The 21116-nt window shown below is 35.8% G+C and overlaps 1 protein-coding gene across 1 annotated transcript in view; it reads left to right on the top strand.

The window, feature by feature from the left end:
- The window catches only part of LOC150110118 (glutamate receptor-interacting protein 1-like), a 311102-nt gene that overhangs the window by 20549 nt on the left and 269437 nt on the right, over positions 1–21116 (top strand). The window contains exon 2 of the mRNA XM_090397962.1: positions 13514–13582. Coding sequence (XP_090254088.1) covers positions 13514–13582 — 69 coding nt within the window. The remainder of the gene's footprint in view (positions 1–13513; positions 13583–21116) is intronic.

Here is a 21116-nt window from a genome sequence, read left to right as displayed (position 1 = left end):
TTTAAAGATCGGATAAGATTTTTATTTATGCATTTTTACTGGCATTTAGCAGTAAAATTTTCTGTATAAAGAAATGTTTTTTCTCCTTTTATACAAAAACTCCTGTATATGAACGGCATTGTGTGTGTGCGTGCGCGCGTGCATGCACGAGTATATATAATTAATAATAAGGTTAAATTCACCTTCTGTTTCAAATTGAATAAACACAACGTTTATAAAATGATGAAATGAATGACGGAGGTAGCAGGATTTTTTCTCTCCCGGAAACTCGGATTTTTCATCCTACATACAGACAAATCGGCATGAGAACACGCGCAATTTACGGGAGAAAATACTAGTGGTAGTCAGGAGCATTAGATGGCGTTGTGTAGATAATGGTAGTGGCATTCTGTGGAGATGTAGAGCAGAGTGCCTTCCCTCGATGAGTCCTTGGAGTTGTCACGTGATTACTATAATAATACATAACTTTTGTTATAAACTTGCGCATAAAAAGGAAAAGAATAATACCATTTGCTTAGAACAAGCTGCTGTAGCAAACAGATGTAAAATTCGTTGTTGCCTCAAAGAAGTTTAGTTAGCAACATTTTCATGTTGCCTTAACAGACTGAAACATACACATGACATAAAACTGAGAAAAACTAAGTCGGCATACTAACCATATAAATATGAAAGTAATATACTTTGTTAAAATTTTCTCCTTTTTGAGTAAACGCTAAAAATGGAAAAACTAAAAGAAATTAGACCCGTGTTGTCTTCTAACTTGTATGTAAAAACAGAACCTATATATATATATATATATATATATATATATATATATATATATTATTTTGAATCATAGAAAGAGAGAGATGAACTAAACCTAATTACACATAGACTGCATAAAACTCTCAATAGTTTATAAACAAACTTAAGCTATATTTCCAGTAATAGAAGAATCCCTTCTCTTAAAGGATAAATAAGTAACTGAATCTCAAGGGAAGAATATTGAATTGTGTCCAAATGTAGGACAGTGGCCACCGTCTGGTGGTTGCGAGAGTGATGTTGAAGTATGGAAGGCAAAGAAGATATGCTCAATAGCATTGGGGAGAGACCCGAAAGCTCAACTGCTATTGGAGCGGGAAAGTTTTTCAAACCTGAATTTGTACTTTGGGAGTTTTGACCCCATTCACTTGAATTATGCCGAATTTTTATCAAACCAAGATGGACAGTGGTTAAATTTTCGTATATGTTTGGGAATTTAGGTTCTCGTTCCAGCAGTGATTATTGTAATTATTCATCCGGAACAAGAGTTTTAGATTAGTTTTCACTCTTCCAATCCAAGTAGGAGGAGATTAGAATGTCGTCCTATTCTGCACCAATGTAGACTGGCTGAATAAAGAGTAGTGAAGAAGATTGGATGAGGTTATGGTCCGAATTACCAAGAAAAAAACTAATATTTACAGGATATTTGAAGTCATTTTTATAAGGGCTTTTCAGATTATCCGAATTAGCCTTTCTCATGGAAGTAGCAAAAATTTGGGGGTGGGTTTTTCTCCCAAAAGAAACAGGCAAACCTGCCAGATACGCACAATTACCTCATAGCCGTAATTCAAAACGACAGTATACGTAGGAGAAAAGAGAACCGGTTAAAAAAAAATAAAATAAAGGGTGCTGGGATATGGTGATGATTATTTGGTATTCAAGTGGGTGGGTAGATAAACAAATTATGGTCATTGCTCAGCAACCTCTTCTGAATTCTCGATTAGATTGTGTAAAACCTAACCTTCGTGAATGTGGGGATATTCTAACTCGCCCTGAAAGATACGAAGTAAGCTCCTTCAGGATTATCTGACTTTGAATTCGATATTTCCGATCCTTTTAGAGAACAGCAGTTTCATTTAATTTTAAGGACCAAAGGGCTGTGCATTACTTGCAGTTCTTTATACTTTTTGTAATTCCCTTTTTGTTAATTAATACATGTTTAACTACTATTTTTTTTATTCGTGTAGTTATTTTCGAATTACTAATATGGTAAATAGTTTTGAGTTGATAATTATTTGTAACTACCTAGGTTATTTAAGTACGATGGGAAATGTTTTAATAAACCTCAAATTAAAGGCCTGTTTTTGCTGATGGCTGTCCTTAAGAAGGAATTCCTGGTAGTGTAGGAAGGATGACGTAAATTTTGAAAGACGGTCGGCTCAGGACAATACGTCTTGTCGTGGGAAATCTTGGCAATAATTGGGGACATCTGACTAGGATATTTTTCTAGTATTGCGTCCCAGATACACATGTAAATCTGTACTCAACAGATCTCTGCTAGTATTATAGAAACCGACTCTCAGTTGCATATATTTAACTATTGTAAAAAAAAAAAAATGCTTTCATTGTGCTTTCATTTCATGAAACTAATATGCTGAGTACAGCAACTTCAAGAAGCACAATTTCTCATTAGGAAGAATTACTGCAAATGAATCATTTTGAAGACAAGAAAATTATTATAGACATTTTTTTTTTCAACACTAAATCTTATCCATAAAATAGCCTGTACCCATTGTCCGAATTCTTTTTAAAATTCATTGCAATGAAGTTTAATTTTTTTTTTTTTTTTTTAATTCTTCCTGCTTGACGAAGGCACCATTTTGAGTATGTATCTTGTTGTTCCCTTAAGTTTATTTATTTATTTTTCGGAATTTAGACTAATGACCAGAATAATTCCAAACACTATTCGGATTTTATATCATTAGCCGATTATTTCCGCCGAACTTATATACACGCTGGCTTAGAAAGTTTTTGAGAACAGGCTGCATTGTTCTAAGACCTCTGTGTAAACTACAAAAGGCTATAGCGAGAGATGAGGCTTGCTGATGTGGTAACAGACCTCTCGCTAGACCGTTAGCAACCAATCACAAAGAAAAGAATTATGAAGTGCAACGCTTTCATTAAAGTATGTGTGTGCACAATAGAAGCTCGTGCCAAGAAAGGCAGAGATCGGCTAGCGTTCTTCAGAGAGAACAGAAAGAGTTGAAAAGGATGCTGTAGGATGACGCGATCGTACATAAGAAACTAAAAAGGTTTAAAAGAAAAGAAGAAACTTCTTCTGTACACCACTTTCCGGAACGAGTAAAAAGTGGAAGGTTGGCAAAGAAAAAAGAAATCCTAAACAAGTTAGGAAGCAATTTTACAATGAATACTTCCTAGACTCAAGTTTAAAAAAGAAAAGAAAAAAAAAGGTAAATATTGATCAAGGCAGAGACCAATTTAGTTCAATAGGACAATAAGGTTTAAAGATGACGTAAATAGCCAAGCCGCCGAATTAAATTCGGTGCTCAAGAAACTTGCAAAATTGTAAGTAAACACGTAGCTCAAGAGACTCTCGTAAGAAATGCTTGAATTAGAAGTGACACAGTTGTTTACCCAAGGAGAAACCGTTTGGGTTTCTATAGGAGGAAAAGTGAAAGGAGAAAGAAAGGAACAAACAACGATACTTAAAATACGAGGGTCATTGCAAAACTTCTGCACACGCTGCTGTTGTCAAACCAAACATTTTAACGGATTTCTATTTAGTCTTCAATATATAATCGCCGTTCCCTTATTGCTGCTGTAGAAACGATTGCATCAGGCCATATATTCTACACACTTATATAATAATTATATAAGTGTGTAGAAAGTTTGAAATGACTCTCAAAGTTATGCTCTTACAATACAAACAACCCTGTAAATAACGAAAGGTGTATATCGACTACTTTGGTAGTCAGAATTACCAGCTCTGGCGCCAGTTAGTACATTTTATATCAGACTCGCAACTTCTCCTTCCTTGCGTTATATCCCGCTTGGTGCAGGGTCCGCTATTTTACATGATGCGACTTTAAGCGATCCCAACCGACGTGTTGCTGAGCCCTGACGTTGGGGGGAAATGTGTGTGTGTTCACGGGGCCGGTTTGCCTGTTTTGAGGGATGAAAAACCCGACTTTCCGGGTTGAAAAAAAAGAAAGAAGAATTGTATGGCAGATGGAAAATATTAGTCAATTTTAAGGTTGATCAATACAGTGGCAAAGAGGCATAACTGCTACGATCGTTCAAATAACGAGGGAGTGAAAAAAAAAAAAAAAAAAAAAAAAGAAAGGGCATCTGAACGTACCTGCATCGGATACTATCCGAATAATATATAACAGACTGTGGGTATTCACGCCTTTTCCAAAAAAAAAAAAAAAAGTGCTGAATCTTAAGAAAGAAGGCCATTTTTTCCCCCCAGTCCCACAAAAACCAGTTGAAGAAACAATATCACATCAGTGCCATTTGTGGTTTTACGAGTATCCATATTCCCAGTAGGAATTCGAACCCATGACGTAATGATGCAGAGCAGTGCACTAGAGCCTCCGTAACTCAGTCGGTACGGACGAAGCCCTTTGGTCGGAAAGACCTAGGTTCGACTCCCGTCCAAGACGTCAGGAATCTTTTATCTGGTCTCTTTCGACTAAAGGTGAGTTAGCCGGTCTCATACGGCGGTGGAGAGTTTTTCACCCGGAAACTCGAGTTTTTCCTCCCTCAGAACAAGCAAACCGGCCCTGTGGATACACACGGATCTACAGTCATAAAATGCATACTCAATCCCTCATTAGGAGGCTCAACCTGTCCAAAGGAACGAGGGAGAAAAGGGGGAACCCATGCAAAATAAGCGGTTGCACTATCACTCAACAATCAGGATGGCTCCTGGTGTGAAACGACTGACTTGTGACATATAATGGTTATAGTTATCAATATCTCCAACTATATTCAATGTCCTGAGACCTGAACGATCTAATGTCTGATATATATATATACACTTTAGCCCAATGTGACCGGAAATTCACACCATCTATGGAAAAATTAAGACCGGAATAATTCCGATCTGCGCATCATAGCCGATATAATGCAGTTTTCCCCTTCACCGTAGTATTTTATGACTGAACAACCTGAAAGATTCCTTCAGTTCACATTGATTCAACTTTTACTTGCTTGACAAAGCTGTTCCCCCCCCCCCCCCCACACACACACTCACACATACTGGAATTAAATCTGTGGGTTGAATGGTCTCAGATTCTAACAATTTTCTTTTATTACTGTAAAGTCCAAATAAATAATGAATAAAATGAAAATGGACTGCGATATTCTCGAATTCCAATTCAATGAATTTATCACTATAGATGAAATTTCAGTTGTCAAACTAGACAATTTTAACTATTGCTTAAAAATCAGTAATGAATACGTTAACATTTGCCCATCTCGCCTAGCCTTGCTGCAATTGTATCACACTGGATTATTGAGATTTTTACCTTTTCATTTCCAGATGACGTGAATACAGGTCACTCGACTATTTATTGTAGTATGCGAACACGTGTTGTGACATCGTAATATGTAGCCAAACCTCAGCCCATGTTCACACGCAAAAAAAAAAAAAAATGTTAGTATATCTCATTCTATCCATGTGTTTTAATGATTTAGTAAGAAATGTTTCCACAAATATATATATATATATATATATATATATATATATATATATATATATATATATATATATATATATATTTTTTTTTTTTTTTTTTTTTTTTTTTTTTTTCATTGGTAAAAAATGATTACAAGAGAAAGTATTGCGAACTCGTTGTTTTTTATGCAAGAATTTCATTATCGGTGTTCTCATGCAAGACACTAAACCAATTCCCTCTAAGCCTCCCACAGTTGCACAAAAACGAACTGGGTGCTGAACTTGGCATCTCTCAGTGACTGCGATTACTTATTTATTTATTTTTATTTTTCAAATTTATTCCATATTTTTAATATATTTTTGTATTTTCATGCTTAGTTGCATTTCGTTTTTCTTATGCATTGCAGTGTGGCTGGTTCTATTATATGTTCTGTTAATAGCACATATTTCTTCCTATATGCATAAGTTCTAATTATTTCCCCCCTTTCGCCATCTCTTGTTATGAACACTAATAGCAAACTTTTTTTTTTACTATTTCAATGTTGGCTATATCTGTGCATAAAATGGACACTTATTCTCCCTTAAATGACTAATGCTAAATGCAACCTTATTTTCATGATCATAGCAGCTTGAAGATGTCCTTCAGTTAAAAAGCCTTGTTTTCGAATCCTCGGCCGGCCGAGTGGTTATCGTACCCGCTCTCCAACCATCAGGTCACGGTTCGAATCCCGCTGCGGGCATGGGATTCGAACCGCCTTAATAAAACCATTAATGATCTTCGAATCCTGGAAGCCATAAACCTCAGATGAAGGTAAATTGGCCGCGCTCATGTGAGCATACAAGAGTTTCTGAGAGAAACTGGAGTTTTTTTTTTTTTTTGTTTGTTTGTTTCGCAAAGCAGACAAACCTTCCAGAGAACACACACAATTAAGACATGCGCTGGTTTCATAACCTTGGGTGCTTTGGTCTCGAGTCTAATCATAGTCTTAATAATCTACTTTTTTATTATAAAAAAAGTAGATTATTAAAAAAGTCTGACTGAAAGATACTATTATACTTAAAGAAATATATCGAAAATAAACGAACGTTTTTGACACTTCAGTAGAGGACTCACGCTAGCAAATAGCACAGTCTATAATCCCGTTAAAACTCCATCACTGACTTCTTTTTTCTATTTGCCATTCTTTCTCAAAAACTAACAAAAAAAAAAAAAAAAAACTTATGACGAGAGGCTCTTAATGGTTTTAGGCGACAGACTTCTGCACTATCTAGTTGCAGAGTCGGCCGTTACTGTAAGAAAATTTTAATGTAGTTAAGTATTCTAACAGAAAGAGAATCTTATGCAACAGTGATTTTACTAGCGAATCACTGATCCTTCACCTCTAGAGAGGTAAAGGAGACAAGGTGACCCCCTCAGGGTGACTTCTGACTTTTAAAAGGTATTGATCTTCTTAATCGGCATTCTTATATAGATCTATTTTAATCAGTACCACACGCGAGAGGTTACAGAACCTAGTACCTCATTAATGTTCGAGGCATAGTCGTTTTTAAATCTGCTAATAATTGGTAACAGTGGTTAGAATATGTAACAGTTATTAGCAGATTTAAACTGAAAGTTTCTCTCGATCATTAGTAAATATTGTTCTGAAAATTTGTATTGCCCATCTTTTAAATCATTTTTCACTCGTTTCACTGGGAAAGAACCCGTTTGGTACTGTAGAGAAAGCACAGGTCTTGCATATTTGTTCGTATTTATATGCAATCGTAATATATTACGATTGTTATAATAATTTCACTTACTAATCAAATAAGTACTGCGTATTATGTAAATATTTTAAAAGAAAACATCGCTGAGATAGAATTTTTCCTCTCGGAAGCCCATATTCAGATTGCACTGAACCCCATCGTCCCAACAAAACAATCTGCGAAGGGCTGGTTTAAATATTGTATGTAGTACGAGGTTATAATAAAACATATCCCACACAAAACAAATCTATAAACACAACAGTGCCATGTGTAGAAAAAATGTACACCTGCAGGTATTACACATGTAAGATAGTCTTTTGTGTCTTTCTCTGCTAGTTCATGGTTATAGTAATTTTAAGAAAATTAATTACTACAGTAAGTCTCTCGGTTAATTTTTTTCCTGATGTAATGAATACGATTTAGTGAACTTCTCATGGGCTTTTTCTGGAGAGTAGAAAACGGAGAAATCGATGTACTCGATGCTGGAGTGGGTATTTACTCCATATAGTGTATTGCCTATGCACCAGTCCCTAATCTTTTCTCTTCTCTCCTCTCCAATGTTATTATAGTACTCGAGGATTGGGGGGGGGGGATCTTTCTTTCTATTTATTTCTTGCATTGCAATTCTGCCTTTTCTCTCAAGGTTCTAGTCTCCTGTCCTTAATGGACTCTACAGTGGAGGATATGAACGAAATCAGTCACAAGATGCGTTAAATGCCACCGCAACCGCGTTTGGGGTAGCCAACGTGTCTCTCCAGAGACCACTTAAGGGGGATGAAGTATGAGAAGTGGTCGGCAACGAACATGACAAATATCACTTAATGTCAGAACATATTTATTAATAATTTCATTTGAATAAAATAAGTGGAGTATGGTAGATACGTCGACGATTCATTGGCAGATATATTTACATATAAATTCAAGAATTTTTTTTTCAAGAAGAAAAGATTAGGTATATAAAGATAGGAATAGCAATAATGGTAAAAGGGAATCTTAAATTCAGTCACAGCAATTATCCCAATAGTAAGATTTTTCTCATTGAGAATAAAAGCAGAAGAAAAACACATTGCGATAATACAGGTTTATGTACCAGATTACTTTCATAGAGATGATTATAGGTTTTAAAAAAAAATCCTCAACTTCAAATAGAAGTTGATAGTACTACTAATAGAAAAGACATACTGATAGTAAACGGAGACAATGCAAAAATAGGCAAATATTCTTTAGAGTGGAATCGGGAAATTGGGGATTAGTGAAAGAAACGAGAATTCATCGGTCTTGAATTTTATAAGATAATCGCTATTATTTTTATTTTTTACCTCTCGCAGGCAATCAAAAAACATCTGGACCATACCTGATGGCAAAACTAAACTATTGATTATCATTATAAACATAAACTTCCATTGAGTCAAAACTCAGCAAAAAAAAAAAAGAAAAAAAAGTAAACGTCATTACAAAATATAAAAACTTAGGAATACTCCTGATACACAAAATATTTTTTCAAGAAGAAATTAATTATAAAATAGGAACCTTTAAATACAGAATTTTAGAAAAAATATAATACTAAATGCAGTTTGTCATCTCTCCAACCAACAAGCTTAGGGTTTGAATCCTGCCTTGGGCATGAATGTTTGTAATTGTCTTTAGGTAGATGAATTTCATCACCGGTGTGAAACCACCAGTCCGCTGATTAGAAGTCTGAAGCGGCTTGAAAAAAATTCCATGTTTGGTCTCTGGAGCATATATTTCCAGACTATATAAAATATAAAAAATGATTTTAAAAATCTTAGTCCCCCAGGGTACTAATGTACTGTATGTTTACAACCTCTTGTGGGCTGGGAATCGCATTTAAAAAAGACTATAACCTAATAATTAACTTCTGACAGAACTTGGGGCATTCAAAAGAAAAGAACTTGCTACTCAGAGCACACTTGGATTACTGCAAAACCACAAATAAAATCACAATCATAAGTTTTGAAATGCAAACTTGTGCGATTAGAAATGAAAGGCAATCTAACTGAAGTTAAATTCTGAAATTCAGGCTGACAATTTCAAAATTTTTTTTTTTTTTTTTGAAAAAGTTAAGCCTGAAAATTATGGAAAAGTGATATTTTTGGTATCTCCTCATTTTTATCAATGAGAAGATATGATCAGACAAACGAAAACGGACAATCCCTCAGATAGAGAATAAATATTGTTAGTTGTGGAAGTATAGAAGAAACAGCAAAGCGTTTAGTACGGTACATTATTATTCAACCAAGTAATAAGTTTTGGAGAAATTCCCAGTGAATGTGAATTAGAATAATTTACACAAATGAAAAACTTCAGGAATATGCAAGCTTTAGATTAATGACATTATTAATCCACACAGATTTTATAAAAATAAGTAAGCAATTTAAGAGCAACATTTAGGAGAAGGGAATTTTGGAAAGGTAGATCCACAACATGCAATCAGTACTCTAGTACAGTCATTCGAATTGATGTAGTTAAAAGAAGAAGAAAAAAAAAGCATCTTTATTGTTTTAGACTTAGCCTTGAGTAATGATTCAAATGCTAAGCGTTGTTTAAAAAGACAATGATGAATGACTACTTATTTACAAAGAGAAACAACAGTGATTTCTCTATGACAACCTTAGAGGATGCATCGTCTCTTTTTATTCTTAATGAATCTGCCTTCTCGTTTCGTTTATCTTTCAAAACACACACTCACGTTTCTTCAGTTTTCAATGAAGATAAGGAGGTGAAGGAATGGCATGACTTTTCCAACGCCCTGGTTTAGTGTTATCTGTTGTAAATCAGTGTGTAATATGCTCAAATGGACTGACAATATATATGTACACCAGGAAACGAATATATACATACACACGCAGTGATGGGGTAAATACACGCCATCCACGAACCTAAGCGAATGTACGAGAAAGGAACGTAAATTGCGACCATTACTAGCCTAGCTTGGTTTACCGAGTGGATATTCGCCACTGGTCAACAAATAGGCTTCGAATCTTCAGGTGGTTTGATACATCGTCCAGTGTAGTGGACACTCTGAAGCAACTTGAAAAAGTACGTTTCGTCTCTAGAACTGAATTCCCAGATTATCTGCTTCGTAGCCATCTTCCAGTTACTAATGTGCTGAGTAGAATTTTCAGACACACACACACACGTACAAAAGCTCAGATTTTTTAAATAGAACTATTTTTATTTTAGTTTAATTAAAACAGCGTTTCGGAGAATACCTGCGCTGAAAGATTTGCGTTACTACGTAAAGTTATTTTGAAAGTCTGTTTTGCTTTAAACTTATTTCAGATGACCTCTTCCCCCCCCCCCCCTCTCTCGCAGTCCCGTAGGAAAGTTTTTCCACTCCACTGTTTTTCCTTAACTCTCATATGATTTATGTAAATATAAACAGCAAGAAATAACTATTTTTATTTAAAAAGCAGCCATTTTATCACTATATGGATATCTCATGGGTATGAAAATTCTTCACTGCTCGCTTACTACAAGGATTTCGATTTCTTTATCACTGAAACGGAAAATTCAAACGTAATTCATCTCTACGTGCAGGAAGAGGACGTCAATACTTATCCTCTAGTTCTAAAATGACCATCTTGCACTCTTAGTATTTCAGATTTAAAATTTAACTTTCAACTGAATGAATGAATAATGAGGAATGTTTTAATTTTAGATTAAAACAATATATTAATCACATCGTAAATTAGAATATAATTTTTTGGAAAGACTGGTTCATTTTCCTTCGTGAGGGGAACATTCACAAGGGCTTTTCAACTAAAGATGAAATGATCTCGATTCCTATAATATATAACCCGCTGGAATGAGGTTTACAGTTAATTGCATTAATGAGTTTGTTTTTGCAAAATACTTGCGATAAATGATTGGTTATAATTTAGTAGAGGCTTCGTTAAGTTTTTCATAAATACTGGTTTTAGCTATGAAACATTTTGTCACTTCCTCAATATTTTGATAACCTAGCGTATCTCACAAAACGCACACTGGAGGTAGGCAGCACAGACTACGGGTGCCAATAGAGCTGGTAATAGACGACATAGACAATTTCTGAAGGGGATTGTTTTTGTTCTTTCGACTGTCACATCTCTGGTTATAAGCTCGACAACCGCATTTCAGAGCATTAAGTAAAACATGCTTGTATTTGTTTTGTTTATGTACTCATTTATGTCACGTTATTTGACTTGACGCTTCTTGTTTTTATTCTTATTGGCTGTTGAGAAATTCCGTATTTGATTTTTCAATTTCGGAAGTGAGTTAACAAAACGAAAGAGGAGCGAGATTAAGTGAATGGATTTTTTTTGTTGTTTTTTTATGAATTATTACATGCTATTTTGGTCAACACTTTCATCTTTAATCTCTTCGGGCTGCAAGACAGGAACGGATGTTTATTCAAACGTTGTGTTGCTAAGATTAAGTGTAAATAAGTTTTTGATGTGCAGTAGGCGGAAGAGGATATTATACAAAACTTGCCGACTTGTTCAAGGCAGAACTCTGATGTTTGTACTCTGGTAGGTAGGACGTTGTCTAATGGAGAGCTCGTCTCTATGACTTATCAGTGTCACTCGGGTCCCTAAGGGGGGGGGGGGGGACGCACTAAATATAGCTGTTTAATTGGCCAGTTTCCGGATCCTCCTTCAACTTAAATATTTTTTCGAAGATGATATAATCAGTGGTCACGTGATCTTTTGATACGTATATGCATTTTAAGCTAGACGATGCATTCTAGAAAATTCTAGGCACCAAATAGGTTCTTCGATTTCTATAATGTTTCTAAAACTGATTTATATACAAACATACTGTCGAAGGCTGTGATAGCTAAAAAAATATCAGGTTAGTGTTTATTTTGAGAGGGTATGGTATCTCCTTACAAAAAATGATTTCGTACAGTTTTAAACTGTCTCATTTCCTATATGAATGATATTTATTAAGCAACGATACTGTTGATATTTATTAACGCGAGTGTATTTAAATTGATAGGCGTACACAAGAGGTGAATGATTTAGACCACGGCTGTTCAAAGTACGGGTTGCATGCAGCTCGCGGTGCGATTTTGTGCGCCCCTCCTATTTTGATTTTCACGAGCGAAAAATTAAAATAACAATTTGAATCGAATGCGTATTAGATATTTTAATTCTATCACTAATTGATAATCTCAATGTTGATAATTTTATTTGGTGTTTTTACATCGTTCTATGCCCACGTGTTTTTCAAATATTGTGTCAAAGAAGCATTCTTACACTGTTTTGTTCCAACGCACATGCTCCGGGCGCTCAAGGGGAACGTGAGCGCACAATTAGTGTTGTTCGTTTGTTCAGCTTTCGAGGTTGTGTCGCTGCTGTCCACCAAATTACCAGATACGCATTGTGATGCAACCCTTGGATTACCTAAGGTTGGATAGCCCTGATTTAGATTAGCAGCAAGATAATTATCTGGATTATAACTTAACTGCTGAATGAAAAAAAAAAAATCTGTCAGGAACCAGATTTTTTTTAAAGGATTCTTTATCCAATGGTTCTGTGGAAATTATGTTTGCATCCATAGCGCTAGGCCGCCCATTATAAGTTAGATTCTAGTCTCCGATTGGAGTTACTTTTTCTAAGACCTGCTTCGACGGTTCCCGAATTAGTCAATATCTGGCACATAGACAAATAGTTTTCTTCCACTTAAACTCTGATTTTTAACTCCACATCTCAAAAAATTGGCAGAAATTGATTATTGATTATTAAAATATTACTGCCGATTTTTTGAACTCTGATCCGATGGTAGGCAACTGCAGCCATCTCATGGCCAAGAGATGGCTGCAGTTGCCTACCTTTCTCCTGGAAAAAAAAAAAATCTTAAATTCACTGATAATGAGTCCGAACTACTAGGAAGGCTTGAAGGATGAAGACTGGTTGCTAACTTGTCTTCAAAAAGGTTAATTAGGACTAAAGGATCTCAACCTGCTTACCCTGGGGAATTAAATGCATTAGAGGATAAATTTCACTTAACGATTTTTGTTTCCCCATCCAGAAATTTATCTTCTGAAGAAGCAGTGTATCGCCACACTAAATCTTTACGCAGCATGACCTAATCATCCCGTTCAGTAGCTCAGAACAAATAAGCTAACTGTAGGACCAGAAATACATTTAAAATATGCTTGATTAAGGTATGATCCCAGAGTAAGTTAAACAGCTTAGGAAATAGAACTATACAAATTCAAAAGCAGAGACAACGTTTGGGAATTATTAAGCTGAATAGCACACTTATTTATGCTAGAAATTAAGCCATTTAACTGAATAGTTAAAATATCTTTTACAGGTGCAAAACAGATATCCTTTCAAGGCGAAGGTGGAGTAGAAGGTGAACACCGTCTAACTGCGATTGCAGGTAAGTTTGTGTGCACCGGAAAATTTAATTTATGCATGTCTTTTATTCGGGGTGGAATCGGAGTTCTTTTTACGCTTTATTGTAGTAATGAAAAACAGTTCGTTTTAGAATATTTGCCTTAAATTATATTTTCCGGCAAAAGTTTGGATCCTATACTCTCTGCTGTGTCTTAAAATAATGCCTTTGAAAAAGGATACATCTTTATGTATCATTACATACACAGAGTGTAGTTTTTGTGTTAAAAAAAAGGCTTAAACCCATTTTTAATTAAGGAAATAATCAGCCTTTGCACACGCCAGCTTCGCACAGGAAATGAAGAGCATGGCACCTTATTATCTACGATTGTACATATGCAACAAACATGAAATAAAAGGCACCCCCCCCCACACACACACACATGCGTGTTTTAATTCTTAGAGGATTGTTATACAGATTTATATAGTTTCCGCTTCTTGGTAACAACAATCAGTTTTCGAAATAAGAAACATGGTCTGCCAAATTGCAGATCTTGCAGACTGCCTTTATTTTCAACTTGCTTAAATTCTCCATTCCCACTCTTCAGGTGTTTTATGATAACAGATAACTTGAAGATCAGACTTTCAAGATTTGGAATCGGTTGTGCACCGATTACTTTGGGTTTGTAAAATAAGATGACATTTGTCAAATTGCACATTTTGGAATGAAGTTGCGGCAGCCCTAAATTTTCCATTAAATATCTGAAAGGTTATGTGCAGAATCATCCCCAAAAATCGTACATCAGCAAAGTGAGACTGAAATTCTCAAAATGAAAGATCTTGAGTTCATGCAGTTGAATATCTTCAGTGATACAAGATCTTAAAATCGGAAATTCTGTCTTTTGGCTTAGGAAAAAATAATCTGCCATTTGTTTTGTTTTTAATAGCATTAAGAATTCTTCAAGAATTGAATCTCTGATGTATGAGATACAAAACATCAGCTTTCATTGTATTCTTAGGAAATATGAACCACATAAGTTTGGCATTTTGTACTACATCTGCTTTCTTGTAGCGGAGAGAACAAACAATTGAACACCAATGTTGCTTGAGCAACTTTACGAAGCTCGTATTTTACATTTTAAATATTATATTTTTGCTTGAAAAAGCGACAAAATTCTTGGGAGTTTAAGTTTTTTCGATTTCTGGAGTCCCGAAAGTTTTATAGAGACTCAATGGCATATTAAGTTTTATGAAAATGTATGTGGACTATAAGAATCCGGGAAAGGAAAAAAAAACCTGGAATCATGATAGCCCTGATAATCGAATGTTTTCGTGATCATCCTTCATCGGAATTAACATCAATATCCATTCTATTTTTTAATATGTTAAAACACGTGCAGCAGCTATTTAACACCTCCTTCGTAGTTCAAAATTTAAACAACTTACGAAACTAATTACAGTATGTATATACATGTATATATACAGGGTGTTCGGGATAAATTTGACATATTTATAATTAATTATATTTTTCCGTAAGTTACATGTATTAACACACACTTCTCTTCATTTAAAAGTTTGGACCCTTCTTCATTCATATACAAGATGTCAGAAAGGATGGATAGCTGGAACCCACCTGAATCATGGAAGAGAATAACTTGTATCATGATGATTCGTGCCCGCCATCAAAATAAGGATATTACGACTGCTGCCCAATGCTCCCTGAATACAGTAAAAACAATCAGGCATGAACTAGAGACTTGCAATGGTGACTACGAGGATGTAGCAAGAAGAAAGATCCCTAGCAGACGATCTGATTGCGTTCGTACAGCAGAATTCCTCGCAAATCTGCAGGAACAGGTGTTGAAGAACCCTGGCATTGGAATTCGGGCTTTGTTCGTGGAGTTGCTAACTGTAGTCAAGCCCTGGATAACAAGGGTAGCCAATGGTAGACCGTATGTATGGCAGCAGGATTCGGCCCCTTGCCACACCTCTGGGAAAAGTCAAAAATGGTTGTCTGAAAATTTCTACGACTTCACCAGTCCAAATGTTTGGCCTCCAAACTCCCCAGACCTTAACCCCATGGATTATTTTGTATGGGGCGCAGTTGAAAAAGACACCAATCGCACTTCCAGTAATACAAAAGCCCAGTTAATGGATAAAATTAAAACAGTTTTTGCGGCCCTTCCCAGGGAGACTGTAGCATCAGCTTGTTCGAGGTTCCGAAGCAGAATTGAAGCTGTGATCGATGCTAATGGTGGTTATTTTGAGTAAATCTTGTTGATAGTATTGTAATCAACTCTGCCTGTAATGTTTTTTTGTCAATTCATTAAATTTAATAGATACAAAGAAGATTTTCTTTTTCCTTACGAAACTGTCAAATTTATCCCGAACACCCTGTATGTATGTATGTATGTATGTATGTATGTATATATATATATATATATATATATATATATATATATATATATATATATATATAATTAAAGAATAAATATTTAATGACTTAAACCGAGATAAAATATGAAGTTTTAATGAAAATGATACAACTAGTTTCAGTCTTCTTCAGGTATCCACTAAAGGTAAAACACAGTAATAAAAATTGAAGTTACAAAAAACTGAGAATTACAGGCAAAAAATGCAATACATAATTGACACAAAAACGTTGTATTTTTCAAGTTGTTCTATCTAACGCGCTACTACTATTATTATTATTATTATATAATATTCCATCCCTTTCCTTATATGCTGCCTTTTGGAACATACCAAACATCCAAAGAAATATCATCAGTGGTAAGAAACTTACTACTGGATTTACTAAAATAAAAAGCCAAAAGGCTTCGATGCAATAATTATAAAAATCAAGTGGATATTAGATCCAGCATTATTTCAAAGCCTAATGTAGAAACTATGCAAGTTTCGTAAAAAAAAAAAAAAAAAAAAATAGGTTGACCAAAGAGTTTACGAGAATACGCCCGCCGGCATTTTCGAGTCGCCTCAGCGCGAACCACCTTAGAAAATATGCACGCTGCCCAGGCGTCCATATATTTGCTTTCTAATTTTTTTTTAAGGTTTTTAAAAAAAACGTTTTTTAAGGTTTCACTGGCCTGACAGCTCCTTCAAAATGGTTGGTTTTCGTCGGAGACCAGGCAGCTTGTTAATGTGCGGGGCTCCCTCTCAGATCGCCCAACAATGAGCGACCTGAAGGATCTTTTAACTCAGCGGTTAAAAGCTCTGCTCAGTGACGGGTTCACCCTACCACTGAGCAGAACCACTCATATTCCAGGGAAAAGAATTCACCGACACGGCCCCAGTAGGAGCCATGCCAGAAAACGCCAACACCCGGAGACTCAAATTACTCTCAAGGCAACCCCCTCCCCCGAAGTCTTAAGCCCCCTCCCTCACCGGAGCTAGATACTTAAGTAAAGCCCTCTCTAAAAATTAGGCGATCCCCCGGACCACTCCCTATGAGTGACCGAAAGATCGTCCAACTTAGCTTTTGTTCACTCAGTGATAGGCTCGCCCCCACCACTGAGCAGAATCTCTCATATTCCAAAGAAAAGCATCCACCGACAAGGCTCCTCACGGGCCACGCCGGAAAACACTCTCCCAGAGATTCAAATTGCTCTCCCATGGCAACCCCCTCTCCCCGAAATCTTAGCCTCCCTCACCCGAGGCTAGACTCGAAGAAACCTTAAGAGAGCAAAAACTCTCAGTACTAAGGAACTTGAAACGTCGGAGAGGTGTATTTTTCGTAAGCGAACTCTCGGTCGGTGAATAAAAGTATTTACTAAAATAAAGAGCCAAAAGGCTTCAGTTCTGGATTGAAAAAAATTACAAAAATCAAGTGGATATTAGATCCAGCTTTATTTCAAAGCTGAATGTCTCTGACGTCTTTTTTTTCTTTTGCCTGTTTTTTTTTTTTTTTTTTTAATAAGGACTTTTCAACTGTAGGCGAGTTACCGTAGCTGGTCTCATGCGAAAGTTTTTAAACGCTTTTTTCTTTCTGAAATATCGGGATTTATCTCCCCGAGATACTACAAATATATGATACACTGTCCTCACAGTTTTAGTTGCTTCGTCTCTAATTTCAAACAACAGAAGTGACATTTACAGTGGTATTGTGATTGCGGTAGCTGTTCTCTAGAAGAAATGTTCAAGTGTGGAGCAAAGATTAGAACGTAATTAGTCACTAATTACGTTCTAATCTTTACGAATGCATTTTATGGTATGATATTGAGCCTTTGGGTGATTATGGTATTCAGACATCCTGGATAACGCAGTAACGCCAAAAACGATGTAACCTTATGGCGAAAGACGATACACATTTCAGGAGGACGAAAACTGAAAACGGCCTCCATACACATTGGAGGGAGTTTCCAGATTGTATTAAAATCTTTCTTTATGCGTATAAACATATTGTATATATTTTAGAAAACATATTATATGCATTGGTCCCCTAATTTAGATTCTCTAAAGTAGATCCCACGTCATTGTAGATCATTTCTCTAGAAATGCAGAGTGTGTGTGTGTGTAGGTGGGTGGGTGTGTTTTTGAAATTAATTGCCAATTACAGAAACCAAATTCACTATATTATAGTTCTAAACATTTATTTGATTTAATACAGTTGTGGTGTAATAATTTTGATTATTCAACTGATCTCTCTAGCTCTGAGATCTGTTTTCTATCGAGTAACACTGTTAGATAACTGTTAAAGATAATAAAATCTCCGCATGCAACCGCAAATGAATCCCCCCCCACACACACACTCCGACTATCTAAGATTAAGCACATGCAATCCGCAAAAGAAAAATGGAACGGCGCCATTTTCCGGACAGAACACTGGTTGCCATGGTTATTCTCTCAGTAAGAATAAAGACGACACGTGTTCCCCGTCACCGCCATCAGTTCCGCCTGGTGGGTGGCTTGACTTGGAAAATTTCAGAATAAAAATTTCGCCTTTCATCTTAGCAGCGCAGGGAAGCAGATTTTTATCCTTGAAGCATATTTCTTTTTTATTTCTCCGCAACTCAAGCGTTTCTGGCATCCTTGACAAAGGGACATAGACCTCCACCTGGAGAACGTAGGGGCCCCCCCTACCAGAACAGCTTGAATATTTCATGGAGAGAATTTTGACTGCTGTGGTTGTGCATGTAATGACAACAAAAGGGGAAAAAAAGAATAAAGACAAAGCATTTGCCTGTCTAGAAAATGAACGAGGCTGAGTTTTAAAACAATGATGTTCCTTGTACAATTGATTTTAACACCTTTTATATTTAGGTTGAGAGACCAAATACTTGCCAGTTCTTTTTGCAACTGCGAATAAGAAAAGCTACAAGGCATTGTTTTAGTGCTCATATATCGGTGTCTTTAAAAGCAACGAGAGAATGAATCCACTGACAAGCCTTGTTTAATAAATATTAATCTATTTTATATTTTAAACTATTCATTTGGATTTTCTATTTAAATAGATGATAACTTCGCTCTTCTCGTCACAAACGGAATGAATTTCCTAAATATTTTTGTAGTTGGAACAAATGAAGTGGGGACACTCAAATCGAAGCGAGACTACTTGCTGTAAAATAAGATGAATTGGTTGGCTCATCGATCATTGTGTCAGTCAGTAGCGGCTGGTTTTGAAATCACGGAACAATGGATATCTGAATACTGTTGACATTCTGGCCAAAAAAAGGATTGTAGTTGAATTCGTCTTATGTTATAGAAGCGCCTTCTATTATGCTAATATTGACAGGCTTCCTAGTCATAGTTGTTAGCCGACTTCAACTTAAACAACTTAGGCTCAAGTCTTAAGTTGTTCTGAAAACTTTTAATAATAGAAAAATAAGTTCGGGGATACGAATTTAATTTCAATCTTTAAATTCTATTTTAATCAAATTATCAACTCATTTTCCATATTTTAAAAAATCCTGATTTGTAATATTTTAATCATATTATACAAGTATTTATGAATATTGATAAATTCGATGGTTTGTTACCCTTTGAATCGAGCTGACTTTGATCCATAAACTCGCGATAATGACAATTCTGAGTTCTAGTATATATACACCATGCTACAATCGTGTAGCTAGCGCTCTCGGCCACTGATCGCAACTGACAGGTCAATATAAGAGTGACGGGTCAATCCAGCTCTTCAGTCTATAAAGCGTAGCTTTGATAAGCGAAAGGCAGTCCTCTCTCTGTGTGTGGTCAGTCTGTCGCGTGCACTGTCACCTTCAAGTCTGTTGCTTACGTCTATATATTTTTCTCTAATCCATGGTGGTAAATGTTTGATAAGTTTACAACCTATCAAATGGGAAGAATTTACATTAAAAAATATGTTTGCATTATACTATACCGAATGGAGACGTTTTTCTTAATTGAGTAGAAAACTTTAACGAAGTTCAAAGATTTCATTTGCCTTCAAGAATAAAAATTTGATCACGCTCTAACGACGCCCATCTGGACTAATGGTAAATTCCGAATGTAGTTTTGGAATGTCAACTAACAAATATTCGGAGAGGTAAGCCATCCTTATTGAAGTTTAACATTTCAGTAGTTTACTGAATAAGAATACAATTTTACTTCATATTTTCAAGGTGTTAACATTTAGATTAATGCATATTTTCATTTAAAAAACGGCATATAAATGTTTGTTATTTATTTAATCTGAATTTTCAATATTTTTTGCCCTGATTTCCCGACTGGAGGATAATCTCTCTTCCTTTTCTACTCTGTGGTTCCGTAACTAATCTAATGACAGTTTGCAGTTCGCATTTTTCAAAAACATGATTCTTTGCTGATTTTGTTTGGAATTATAGTCCGAAGCAACTAAAGCTATTAGGCCAAGATACACTCCTGTTACTTCTATGTTATTTGTTTGCTTCACGGAATGAAATGCCCCGATTTCTGGAAAAAGAAACGCACTTCTGATTAACTAACCTTCAGTTGAAAAGCTTATAGAAATTATACAAACCAGAAGAGTTTCTAAGTTCAAATCTTTTGGAACTTCGTTACAGTTTTCTACTCCATTAAGAAAAACGTCTCCATTCGGTATAGTATAATGCAAACATATTTTTTATGTGAATTCTTCTCATTTGATAGGTTTACAACCTATCAAATGGGAAGATAGGTTGACGGAGAGAAAGCTTGCTACCTAATTTACCAAAGAATGACAAGTCTCGATGTCAGACACGACCAGATGTTCTGGAAATTTCAAGACAACAGTATGTGTTTCCCCAAACCTTTCCGGGTATTTGTTCGGTGGTGGGTAACGCAGGCAAAGAGATCAGTCGTTCATCTAGAGAGGCGAACTCCATACTAGTGGTTGTTAATTAACTGATGAGCCTCTGGGTAATGAAGTTGACTGACTTTTTCTATTTTTCGGGAGAAGACTGAAGTGAGGATCGTATTAGATATTTCCATCCACACTTTTCTGCATCATGTACTTCGCACGAAACATGTGGCCTTACGAAAATTGGAGTCTAATGAAGTCCTGAAATAGGAGCACCAGAAAGAAAAAAACGAGCACATAACGCTTTTATTCAGTCTTCCCACTGCTCGTACATAACTCAAAAATACTGACG

Source organism: Typopeltis vanoorti, chromosome 1 (assembly GCF_054136105.1).
Source record: "Typopeltis vanoorti isolate ZY-2024b chromosome 1, IOZ_Tvanoo_1.0, whole genome shotgun sequence".
NCBI lineage: Eukaryota > Metazoa > Arthropoda > Arachnida > Uropygi > Thelyphonidae > Typopeltis > Typopeltis vanoorti.
The sequence above is the reverse complement of the archived record's forward strand: the minus strand, read 5'-3'. Positions and strand labels throughout refer to the sequence as shown.